Source organism: Dermacentor albipictus, chromosome 1 (assembly GCF_038994185.2).
Source record: "Dermacentor albipictus isolate Rhodes 1998 colony chromosome 1, USDA_Dalb.pri_finalv2, whole genome shotgun sequence".
NCBI lineage: Eukaryota > Metazoa > Arthropoda > Arachnida > Ixodida > Ixodidae > Dermacentor > Dermacentor albipictus.
In genome coordinates this window covers 154,092,587-154,104,967 of record NC_091821.1, presented here as the reverse complement: position 1 = coordinate 154,104,967, position 12,381 = coordinate 154,092,587, and the positions used below count along the sequence as shown (strand labels likewise).

The following is a 12,381-nucleotide window of genomic DNA, read 5'->3' as shown; positions in this document are numbered from 1 at the left end:
ATTAGAGCTTACATTATTTTGATACATTCTCAAAGAGCTCAGCCTCTCCTTCTTTTCGAGCGTGACTTGATCGAAAAGTGCGCGACGAGTACATAACTACAGGTGCTTTCTTGCAGCTGCGTACTTCACAAGGATTGTCGAAGAACTCGTGGCCCACGGCTACCAGAGAGGGATCGACGTCCTGGGCGCTCCTTACGACTTCAGAAAAGCACCGAGTACGTGTACTGCCATTAAATTTGCCTGGCCTTCAGAGGCCATCTTTCAAGAGCACAGATCTCAAAGACATATAGACACTCTATTTGTGGATATGATGCGAGGAATGTGTGAAATATTACGCAAATCATTTTAGCGATAATTTGGGCAAATATGAGTGCGTATATATATACATGCACGACACATGCATAACATTAAAGTGAGTCTCTTACGTCTCTATTGCATGTCTTTGCTGAAGCGTACATCATCATCACCATCATCATCACCACCACCACCACCACCACCACCATCATCATCATCATCATCATCATCATCCGCCTGGTTACGCCCACTGCAGGGCAAAGGCCTCTCCCATACTTCTCATACTACCCCGGTCATGTACTAATTGTGGCCATGTTGTCCCTGCAAACGTCTTAATGTCATCCGCCCACCTAACTTTGTGCCGCTCCCTGCTACGCTTCCCTTCCCTTGGAATCCAGTCCATGTATGCCAAAAAGTACAACCCATTCGCATTCCTTGAGAGTATAGGGTCCATACAAATGTTTACAGCAACAGGACTGGCCAATGTAACCATCGCCACCAAAATGACAGTCCCATAGTAGGCCTCAAGCTCGCTGCAGTTGCGGTTGCAGTAGGCTCTTCTTTCCCTCTCCTGGTACATGCCTTCTTTGATATAGGACGGTATACCGCGGTGCAAAAAATTCACCGAGGCATATTTACAGCTGCAGCCTGCGCTTGCGTGTGTGGGTCTTCGTCACGTACCTCTCTTTTGGAATATGCTCCTTTCTGGTGTTTTCCTGCACAAAAGCGATACAAGGCTGCGAAGAGGCTGTTGGAAACAAAGAAGACGAATCCACGCGGTGCACGGGCAACGGCCACGGGCGCTGGCACGCTCTGTTGCTGCCACTGCTTGTAGGATTCATACGTGTGGGGCTGGTTCTGATCGCCCTCATTTCGCTAGATCACATTCGGTTCCAAAGCCCTGGAACCTCGAGTCAACCGCGTGAGGCGCGACGCAGCATCCTGCCCGGTTCCATGCCAGGGATTTCGCCTTTCGCTGCGCCCAACCTGGAAAAGATCGAACTCCGCGGTCGATGATGCCGATGGAACTGAGACGATGGCGACGTTGCAACGAACGCCTCTACGAGATGGGACCATGGAGAGGCCACCTGCACGAGTACAGCGCGCACCTAGTTGGAAACTGTTCCAGCCTATGCCCATCGGTCAGCCTGCTATTCTCGAATCTGCGTTACCTTCAGAGCATCCAGATCCATCGCCAGGTGAACTACAAGTCGCGCACTACCAGCATGGCCAACTGTTGCTTCCTCCTCGCGGAGCTATTCATATGGAATGAATTCCCGTGGGTCATCAGCTTCGAGCTCCGCGAATTCAGTCCAAGACGGCCGGCCTTGGCGTGTCTCCAGATCACCCAGATCCATCGCCGGGTGAACCACGACAAGTCGCGCACGACCAGCATGGCCAACGGCTGCTTCCTCCTCGCCGAGCTCTCCCTGTGGAATGAATTCCCGTGGGTCATCAACTTCGAGCTCCGCGATTTCAGTCCAGGAAGGCCGGCCTTGGCGTGTCTCCAGATCACCCAGATCTATCGCCGGGTGAACTGCGACAAGTCGCGCACGGCCAGCATGGCCAACGGCTGCTTCCTCCTCGCCGAGCTCTCCCTGTGGAATGAATTCCCGTGGGTCATCAACTTCGAGCTCCGCGAATTCAGTCCAGGACGGCCGGCCTTGGCGTGCATCCAGATCACCCAGATCTATCGCCGGGTGAACTGCGACAAGTCGCGCACGGCCAGCATGGCCAACGGCTGCTTCCTCCTCGCGGAGCTCTCCCTGTGGAATGAATTCCTGTGGGTCATCAACTTCGAGCTCCGCGAATTCAGTCCAGGAAGGCCGGCCTTGGCATGTCTCCAGGTCATCCAAATCCATCGCCGGGTGAACCATGACAAGTCGCGCACGACCAGCATGGCCAACGGCTGCTTCCTCCTCGCCGAGCTCTCCCTGTGGAATGAATTCCCGTGGGTCATCAACTTCGAGCTCCGCGAATTCAGACCAGGACGGCCGGCCTTGGCGTGTCTCCAGATCACCCAGATCTATCGCCGGGTGAACTGCGACAAGTCGCGCACGGCCAGCATGGCCAATGGCTGCTTCCTCCTCGCGGAGCTCTCCCTGTGGAATGAATTCCCGTGGGTCATCAACTTCGAGCTCCGCGAATTCAGACCAGGACGGCCGGCCTTGGCGTGTCTCCAGATCACCCAGATCTATCGCCGGGTGAACTGCGACAAGTCGCGCACGGCCAGCATGGCCAACGGCTGCTTCCTCCTCGCGGAGCTCTCCCTGTGGAATGAATTCCTGTGGGTCATCAACTTCGAGCTCCGCGATTTCAGTCCAGGAAGGCCGGCCTTGGCATGTCTCCAGGTCATCCAAATCCATCGCCGGGTGAACCACGACAAGTCGCGCACGACCAGCATGGCCAACGGCTGCTTCCTCCTCGCGGAGCTCTCCCTGTGGAATGAATTCCCGTGGGTCATCAACTTCGAGCTCCGCGATTTCAGTCCAGGAAGGCCGGCCTTGGCATGTCTCCAGGTCATCCAAATCCATCGCCGGGTGAACCACGACAAGTCGCGCACGACCAGCATGGCCAACGGCTGCTTCCTCCTCGCCGAGCTCTCCCTGTGGAATGAATTCCCGTGGGTCATCAACTTCGAGCTCCGCGAATTCAGACCAGGACGGCCGGCCTTGGCGTGTCTCCAGATCACCCAGATCTATCGCCGGGTGAACTGCGACAAGTCGCGCACGGCCAGCATGGCCAACGGCTGCTTCCTCCTCGCGGAGCTCTCCCTGTGGAATGAATTCCTGTGGGTCATCAACTTCGAGCTCCGCGATTTCAGTCCAGGAAGGCCGGCCTTGGCATGTCTCCAGGTCATCCAAATCCATCGCCGGGTGAACCACGACAAGTCGCGCACGACCAGCATGGCCAACGGCTGCTTCCTCCTCGCCGAGCTCTCCCTGCGGAATGAATTCCCGTGGGTCATCAACTTCGAGCTCCGCGAATTCAGTCCAGGAAGGCCGGCCTTGGCATGTCTCCTGGTCATCCAAATCTATCGCCGGGTGAACTGCGACAAGTCGTGCACGGCCAGCATGGCCAACGGCTGCTTCCTCCTCGAGGAGCTCTCCCTGTGGAATGAATTCCTGTGGGTCATCAACTTCGAGCTACGCGAATTCAGTCCAGGAAGGCCGGCCTTGGCATGTCTCCAGATCATCCAAATCCATCGCCGGGTGAACCACGACATGTCGCGCAAGACCAGCATGGCCAACGGCTGCTTCCTCCTCGCCGAGCTCTCCCTGTGGAATGAATTCCTGTGGGTCATCAACTTCGAGCTCCGCGAATTCAGTCCAGGACGGCCGGCCTTGGCGTATCGGCGCGGACGCAGGCTTCTCGTTTCGTACAACATGCAGCGCAGTCACTCGTTCGTGCTAGTCCACTGGATGCTTATGGAGCACCTCTGCATCGAGATTGTGGAGCTGTGCGAGTCATGCATCTCGCAGAATCCCTCCGTCTTATGGGAGGGCCTCATGCTGGGCCGCAACCTGGCGCGCGTTGAGCTACGCCAATACCCGCTAGACGACTGCTTGCCCAGGAACATGACGGATGCGCTCCGCTGCATGGTGACCACGCTGGACACGCTGGAGATCGGGAGCAAGCGATTCTCTAGCGTTGGCGTGCCCATGCAGTCTGAGCTACTTGGCAGCTGCGAAGCCCTGTGCACGTTAATCTTCCTCGAGAACTGGATCCACGGGCACAAGACCGAGACCCTGATGCGCTACTGCACCGTGCATCGCAACAAGCGCAATATCAACATCCATGATCTTTTTGCGACGGTTGAGGCCTGCTACGTTCTGGTCGACTTGACGTCTCGCAGCGTGGTCATCGCGCAGCTCGTCATGAGCCGCTGGGCACCGGGCGCGTTCGGACTGCTCTATTGGTTCGAGGCGCTGTTCACTGCGTTGCCCACCGGTACGCACCGCTCGAGACGTTCGAAATGAAACGACACTGTACTTCGGGACCTCTTTGGAGCACTGAGCGGCAGCTTGGTCCTGAACAGGCTGACGGTTTCCTGCAGCGCGTGCTTTCGTCTTTCTTCAAACCGGAACCACGAAATTATTCGACGCCAAACAATGATTTCACAAGCGCCTTAGCTTGGACTGAGAGTAATATGAAGAGTACGACCTTCAACTGGATCTTTCTTCGCTGATGAGTCCTGTACTTAAGAGGAAAAATATCACTGATTAAGTCTAAGAAATTAATCTGCTTGTCTAAGCCGAGGTAGCCTTTCTTTTAGTGTCCTTTTATTATTAATCATTGTTTACAACTCAGTCAAAAGGTGTCATGGTGCCGTTTTAGACTAGACATCCGTATTATTTGGCGTATCCTGCACCTTATTCGGTATGTGGAGTTCCGTAGACTCTGAACGATGATCTCTTGAGCTCCCCTAAATGCGCGTGCGAATAGCAGGCTTTCCTTCTCTTCGACTGGAGGGTGCAGGTGGTTGTTTTATAGTATTATTTGCATATAGCCGTCTACTACCATAAGGAAAGTACGTTTCAGGTAGCCTGGACGTTACTTAGCATTTGATAGGAACTGTGCGGACTAGATGTGGCAGATGTGAGCACTGCTGATCTGTTACAAGCGTATGAAACGTATTACTCTTTTCTGTCTTCATTAACTCCTCCTTCGCGCCAACAGTGCAGTGCGACTGCAAAGGCAACCTGCCTCGGTCCGAAATCTGTGTGGATATCGTAAAAATTTGTCTATACTACGACTAACGAGTCCTGATTGCTAAATTATTTGCGGGACAGCCTGCCACGACTATACTCACGTACTGCCGTGATACTTGCTTCATTGAGCTTCAAACAACTACTGCACGCTATACGTAGCGTGAACCTCCCGGCCCGGCTTTATAATTGCTTACCGTATCTTCATTCGTATTCAGCAGATAATTCTCGATAACCAGGATCATCCGCAGAGGACTTTCGGGCATGCGGTTCTTGGTAATATTTTCTCCTTTTGGATCCGCGCAAACTGGGGCCGAATTTTTAATGCCCTTCGATTTAAAACGAGTTGTTTTGTCGTTGGCCGGCCGCATTTCCTAGCAGTGTGTGAAATAAATATATGATGATTGGCTGGCACCACTTCTGCGAACAGTTCATAACCCCATGAACAGGACATGGGCCCAGTCTTTCTGTATAGTCAGAACACGGGACACGTTTTCTAAGCTATGTACCAATCGACTTAATCACTGAGAATTTCGTTTGCTGCTGTTTTGAGATTTATGAGTTGATTCCCAACTACTCAGTATTATAATCTGAGCAACTTAACGCCTTCCTTGTTCCAGCATAAAGAAGCTTGAGCCAGAAGTGCCGCTGCGCCGCATGAAAACCTGAACCAATCTTTCTCCTTGTTTCTTATATTGTGCAGATGAATTGGGCGACTACTTCAGGCAACTGCGTGGGCTCATAGAGGATTCGTACACTAGCAACGATAACATGCCTGTCGTCATGGTATGCCATAGTATGGGATGCCCCAACCTGAGATACTTTTTTAGTCGTCAACCGCAGGCCTGGAAAGACAAATATGTTAGGGCCATGGTGACCCTCGGGGGAGCTTGGGGCGGCGCCGTGAAGGCACTCAAGGCCTATGCTTCCGGTGAGTCGCGAATCACTTCTGTTTCTCTGTGTTGATAGCAGCTGTACCGGCGATTTTAAAGGCATATCACACAAGAAATAGATTGAATGTGTAGGAGTCGTCAAATAATGACGGGGAATACAAACGAACCAAAGTCGACTTTTCCTGCACAGGACTTGTAGTTTTGGATGTAGCTTTCTGCACGAGGAAGTAAGTTTCTCCCATGTAAACTGATCAACAGGCACGATCATAGTAGTTTATGTACACCGTGAATATTTGTTAGAACGCCATTGGAGCCATGATACTACAGGGATAACCGTAAAAAGGTCTTGTCAGACAGAGACTCGGCAGCCCGAGTCAATGAATGAGCTAAGCAGCTCGAATACAATATCCCTTCACATGACCTAGCACCATGGTTAATTGTGATTAGGCAGGCAAAAGCTAAAATACGAAAGCAAGCGAAAAAAAGAAAATTGTGCAAATATTAAAACATATCTATATTATAAAGAGGATAATATTTGTGATGAAAGTGGGTGATTTCAAGTGGGAAGGACACTTGAAGACATCAAATGATTTTGAATGCAATGGGCAATTTTGAGAAAGGTCCGATTACAAGTGTATGGCTCAAACTCCTTATAATCAGCCTGTCTGACCTTACAGTGATGCTTTCTTGTGGCATTGTTGACTGGGCGCGAGAGGGCGACAAGGCGCGCTGTTTATTGTCTATACCGCCCTTGTGTACTTTAACATATAACGTAGAGAATTAAAGAGGAAAAGTTAGACTACTTCTATTTCTACTCGCTACGCTCATTTTGTAGAGCACAGTATGGCTGTAAAGTAGATTTTTTATTTGCTAGACGGGAGAACACGACGATGACGAGTGTCGCTTGCTCGGTTGGCCGTATAGTGTGTACTTTTAGCACTTTATTTCAACCATGAAAGAAGGAATGTTATACTTCCAGATGCTAGCTTTATTCTTATCTGTTAAAACCATTTCCTGAACTTAGAGAGGAAGACTATAACGCATTTTTTTTTACTATAAGTATAATGGAGCTCAGAGCCGTTGTGTTCTTGGTTCGAACCTACGCAAATTCGTGAACCTTTTTCTTAGTTTATTCTCGTTTCTGTGGCTTCGAGCGTGATGTTACCGGCACATCCCGATACTAATTCACAACTGCGTAGTGCAGTGAGATCAGCTGGACTTTCTCTGTTTCGAACATGTGGCTGCGCCAGCAGAATGTGCGAGTGCTCCTTCGTGTACAAACAACTGTGTGTTTTGTCGTAATGCCTGAAGGCGAGTAGACGTGGCTGTTCGTAAAGAGCGCGGATCCTGCTGCTTTTTTCAGTGTCCAGGGACGTAAGTGCCCTGGGACGTCTACTACAGCGGCGTTGTCTTCGCAGGCGAGAATTTGGGTGTCGTGGTGATCAACCCTTTGTCGGTGCGACCCGAACAACGATCGACACCCAGCTTGGCCTACATGCTGCCCAACCGGCTCTACTGGAACGAGTCCGAGGTTCTGGTGAAGACTCTTAAGCGGAGTTACGGCCTCGCAGACTACGAGGCCTTCTTCAGTGACATCGGTTTTCCAGATGGTTTCGAAATGTTTAAGGACACTCGGACGTTTATGCTCGACACCACGGCGCCAGGAGTAGAGATCCATTGTCTGCACGGCCGAAACGTCAGCACCATTGAGAGGTATGCTACACTGACATATACTGTCGGCAGCAGTTTAGGCTAAATTGAGGCTGCCGTTCGTTACTTTAAAGAAGGAAAACATGAGAAAATGGCCTATTCGAAGGATCGACTATTTGAACATCATCACTGATAAACACAGGTGGAGTAGAAATGATAGGAAAAAATGCACGCAAACAGGACAAAAAGAGAATGACACACCGAGAAGTTCATGCGAAATAAGTCAATGCGATTTGCCAAAATGCGTGTTAATATAGCGGATTTAGCTGCAGCTAAATATAGCGCGTTCCTCTGTTTGCCTTCTTCTCGTTCATTCGTAGCGAGGGTCTTGAATCTGGCAACCTTGATGCCATTAGGTAGCATATGAGGGCTTATTATAGCTACGTGTCTGCTCTTCTACGTTGACGTGCTACGTTCACGTGCTACATGTTCCACATACTCCCGCCATATCCCTGAGTGGCGCTGGCTAAAAGGGCTAGATATATTATGCATAAATACCCAAGATAGTAAACGGATTGATGACCGTCGCCGTAGCAAAACTGGTAGTGCAACGTGCGCATGATGCGGAGAAATAAAATGCGATTTTGGGCCCGTTGGTACGCATGTTGCATAAAAAACGAGCAGCAGCGACGGACGACTCCTCCGTTTTCTTCTAACGCTTTTTTTCTTGCGCTGTTACCCGTTATCTTTTCGTCCACTTTCGTTTTTCCTTTTCCTCATTATCTTCTGTATTTCTATTTCAACAAAGCTAATTACCTCTATGCTTTCCTTGGCTTTATGTGGTCGTGATTAACAAAAATCGAGCCCTTCTTCTCGTTTACAGTATGGATGATAGATTTTAGTTAGTTCTGCCTTTTGTTTTTATGCCAGGAAAAAACGTGACAGAAATTCCCCCCACCCCGTCCCCCATGAATTAAGTTCTCTGATTTTGCTCGTAAGCCACCTTCCTGCTGTACAGGCAAACACTAATTTTTCAGAGTATAGGAATCAAAGAGATAACCAATTTTCTCGCAGCTTGGCTGCACGGTCTGAAATTGAGAGGCGTGTTTCGTTGATTACTTACATAGACAGCGCCTTTCAATTCCAGGATACAGGCTTTCGGTGATGAAATCTTTTTTCTCTAAGCTCTTTAAACCAATGCAACTCGTAACAAACAAGCTCAGCGGTTCCCCAGACAGCCTTTTCCAGCGGCAGTATAGCCATGGAATTATAATTTTGAGGTCTGCGTTTCCGGTTATACCAGTCGCGGCGATCACGTCAGAGTAAAGCGCAAATCAGTAAATTATGTGCTCAGGAACGCTGATGGCGATGGCCTCTTTCGCGCATGCGCAGGATCGAGTACCACAAGTCGGGCTTTCCGGACATCCAGCCTGAGGTCGTGTTCGGCGACGGCGACGGCACCGTGAATATTCGCAGCCTTCGGGGCTGCCTGCGCTTCCAGAGCGGTCAGAGCCAGCGCGTCTACGAGAAAATACTCGACAACGTGGAGCACATGAGCATCCTCTACGACAAGACCGCCATCGACTACATCAAGGCGCTCGCTATGGGACATTGACACGCCCGAGTGTGGCCCCATTAGGACAAAAAGGCGCTGTGCGAGCAAGTGTTCGGCTTTATGTTCGCAGTGGTAGTAGCGTCGTTGCAATCTCTGTGATTTCTGTCCAATAGCGTTACGGGAACGAAAGGGCACGCAGTTGATGTGTGCCTCACCATTTCGGGACTGCGACCGCTATTACCTGAGCGCAGCCGCATATGCTCTGATGGGGCGCCACCTGCTCGCCTCACGGAACGTACTCGTTCTGTGATCAAATCTGCATCGCCAGAACCAGATTCTGAATACTCCCAAGCTGTGCCCCGCACACAGCCGCTGCTCTTACGACATTGTACTAATTTGGAATCGCAACGCTGTGAATTTTTACTCGTACTCTCTCGGCAGCGCAGTACCGTGGCGGACACATTATACGTTCTAAGAACGAGTTGGTCACACGTGCCCTCTGCGCCTCGCTTTTTTTTTTCGCTCATTCACCTTAGCCCTTTTTGCTTCACATGAGCTCGTCCACGTCTCACGAACGGCAGTACTTCCTGGTACACCGTGGACTTTATGGAGTGGCCTGTGCCGTGGTTTGCTTACGCACATGCGTGGGGCGCGGAGCCGCCCATCCGCGTGGACTATCGTGGAAAGCGTTTCGACGCTTCTCGGCAATGGCGGCACGCAGTTGCCACGGCGAGTGCAGCGTTGTTCGTGTTGTAACAAGTCGTGGAGTGATTGGGGATGTCGCATCGGTTATTTATGTCATACTTTGTCGGAATGCGCGAATTTCACCCAAGCAGCACGATAACATGGCAAACCTTTCAGCGTGAGTGTTGTCGTTCTGATCGTTACCCGATGTGGTGTGGTCGAAGACGTTGTTACCGCGCACTCGGGAGTCTGCCCCGTTCGGTGCTCACTAAGCCTATCGAATTGGCCTGTCCTCTTCAAATTTGCTTCAAAAGCGCTTAGAGACATTATTGACTGAATGCGCTGAATCAGGTGTATGCAAAGAAGGAGTTAAGATCACTTTCCAAAACCACTAAAAACCTGGCAAAGAAAAAGATGACAATGTGAAAATGTCTCAGATTAAATAGAATGGCTCGGTGCTATCCTACCATTATGATGCGTATGGCATTATATGGGTGACTTAGGCGCTTTCTGCATGCGATTCACTGTGTGCTGCGAAGAGAGATCTTGCACTCGTTTGTGTGCTTTACTTTAGAAAAAAAAAAAGAAGCATGTGCCCATTAGTATCCTCCAGTGTTGTTAGTGAATCTGTGCATCTGCGACGCTCACGTGGAGGCCCTTTTTTTTGTCTTGATGCCCGAGACCCTCGAGACTAACAACTGTATAGTATAAGTGGAGGGAGAGGTTAAGGTTGTAGCGACGTCTTGGGGGCTGCCTTTCCCGATACCGACTCAGTCCCGGTTACAAAGTTCGCTAATTGTATTGCTTTATACAGAGGAAAGTCGTATGGAATTCACGAACCATTTCGTTGGTAAGTGCCATTTACCATTGCCCGGCCGGTTTCGTTCATATTTCCAGCATCGGGATTGCCTGGCATCTTCTCTTGCGAACAGTTCTATAGCGTATCAACTTTTTGTGAATACTGTGACAGATTCGAGCCCCTTTCAATGTAAAGGGAAATAAAAAAAGATGTCTGCGTGTCTCCTGACTGACCTCGCAATTAAACGTGTTACCCTTTGGAGTATTATTTGGTTAGAATTTTTTTTCTTGTATGCACTAGAGCGATTAAGTCGAGAGGAAGGTTATAAAAACACGTGACGCCTGCGCAAATATGTCCCGGTGCTTCTTTTCATTCTTTGTAAAGAGTTGCATCGGAAAACTAATAGAGAGGATGGTTCTAGCACGGCTAGAATGGTACCTCGATCATTACCAGGTATATCCAGATGCAGTGGCCGGTTTCAGGCGTGGCCGTTCTTCCATTGACAATGTTATCGACTTGGTGACGTACGTCGAGCACCAGAAGTCCTGCAAAAGACTATCTGCTGCCCTGTTTCTGGATGTTAAAGGAGCGTACGATAACGTAACGCACGAAGCGATATTCAACGCGTTAGAAGCAGTAGGACTTGGCGGCAAGGTCTATTTCTGGATAAGTAACTATCTACATAAGAGGTCCTTTTTCGTACTTACCGAGGATGGCCCGATTTCTCAGCATTACAGTAACCGTGGGGTGCCTCAGGGTGGAGTACTGAGCCCAACGCTCTACAGTCTAACACTCATTGGACTCGCCGACATCCTGCCATGCACCGTTAGGCTCTCCATCTATGCCGACGACATTTGCATTTGGACGTCGGCTGTGACGCGACTGCAGCTTCGCGCGCGGCTTCAGAAGGCAGCTACTTTAACATCATCCTACCTTTGAGAACAAGGACTTCATATATCATATGAAAAGTGTGCAGTGGGGGCGTTTACCCGGAAATCAATGTCTCCATACGTGATATACGTCGACGGACAATTGATCTCGTACAGCACGAGTCACAGATATTTGGGGGTGGTCATTGACAGAAATCTCTCCTGGAACCCTCATGTGAATTATGTGAGAAAACGCCTGACAGGAATTTGCCATATGTTTAAGTTCCTAGCAGGAAAGACCTGGGGAGTGCCAATACAATCTATGCTGCAACTGTACAGGGTCCTCTTTATTGGATTCCTGTGGTACAGCTTACCGATCATGTCCCAACACCTGCAGAACTAACCTGAATATATTCCAAAGCATCCAAGGCCAAGCCCTCAGGATATGCCTTGGCCTACCGCGGAGTGCGTCAACGATTGAAGTTATTGCAGTCGCTCAAGATTCCACTCTTAGAACGCACATTAGCATTGAAACAATGCGTGTGCACATAAGACACTTCGCCCGGACCCGTGCCCACCACCTCGCAAGTCTCGCAGTAGATAGGCCCCACACGACATTCAGTGCGACTGTCTTCGCGCACCGTGCTTCACTCAGGTCAGGTTACACACCTGCGGCAAGACCTTCCATTCCTCCATGATGTGTGCGCCGTACTCAAGTAAACCTTACAATCCTCGGACTTCAGAAAAAGTCGGACTTTCCGTCATCAGCACTCAAGCAACTAACTTTACTTCTTTTGTACGAGAAATACAGCGACTACACACATATCTATACTGATGGATCAACTATATCAACCAGTTCCAGTGGCGCTGTAGTTATACCAACAAAGAGAATAACCCAGTGGTCCAAGACTTCCCATATCACTACGTC

The 12,381-nt window shown here is 50.0% G+C and overlaps 1 protein-coding gene across 1 annotated transcript in view; it reads left to right on the top strand.

Moving 5' to 3' along the window:
• Positions 1-10,686, top strand: part of LOC139050887 (lysosomal phospholipase A and acyltransferase-like) — a 47,595-nt gene extending 36,909 nt beyond the window's left edge. Inside the window, exons 4-7 of the mRNA XM_070527697.1 lie at positions 117-215; positions 5,707-5,934; positions 7,315-7,609; positions 8,939-10,686. Coding sequence (XP_070383798.1) covers positions 117-215; positions 5,707-5,934; positions 7,315-7,609; positions 8,939-9,161 — 845 coding nt within the window. The 3' untranslated portion in view covers positions 9,162-10,686. The remainder of the gene's footprint in view (positions 1-116; positions 216-5,706; positions 5,935-7,314; positions 7,610-8,938) is intronic.
• The last annotated feature ends 1,695 nt before the right edge of the window (positions 10,687-12,381 follow it).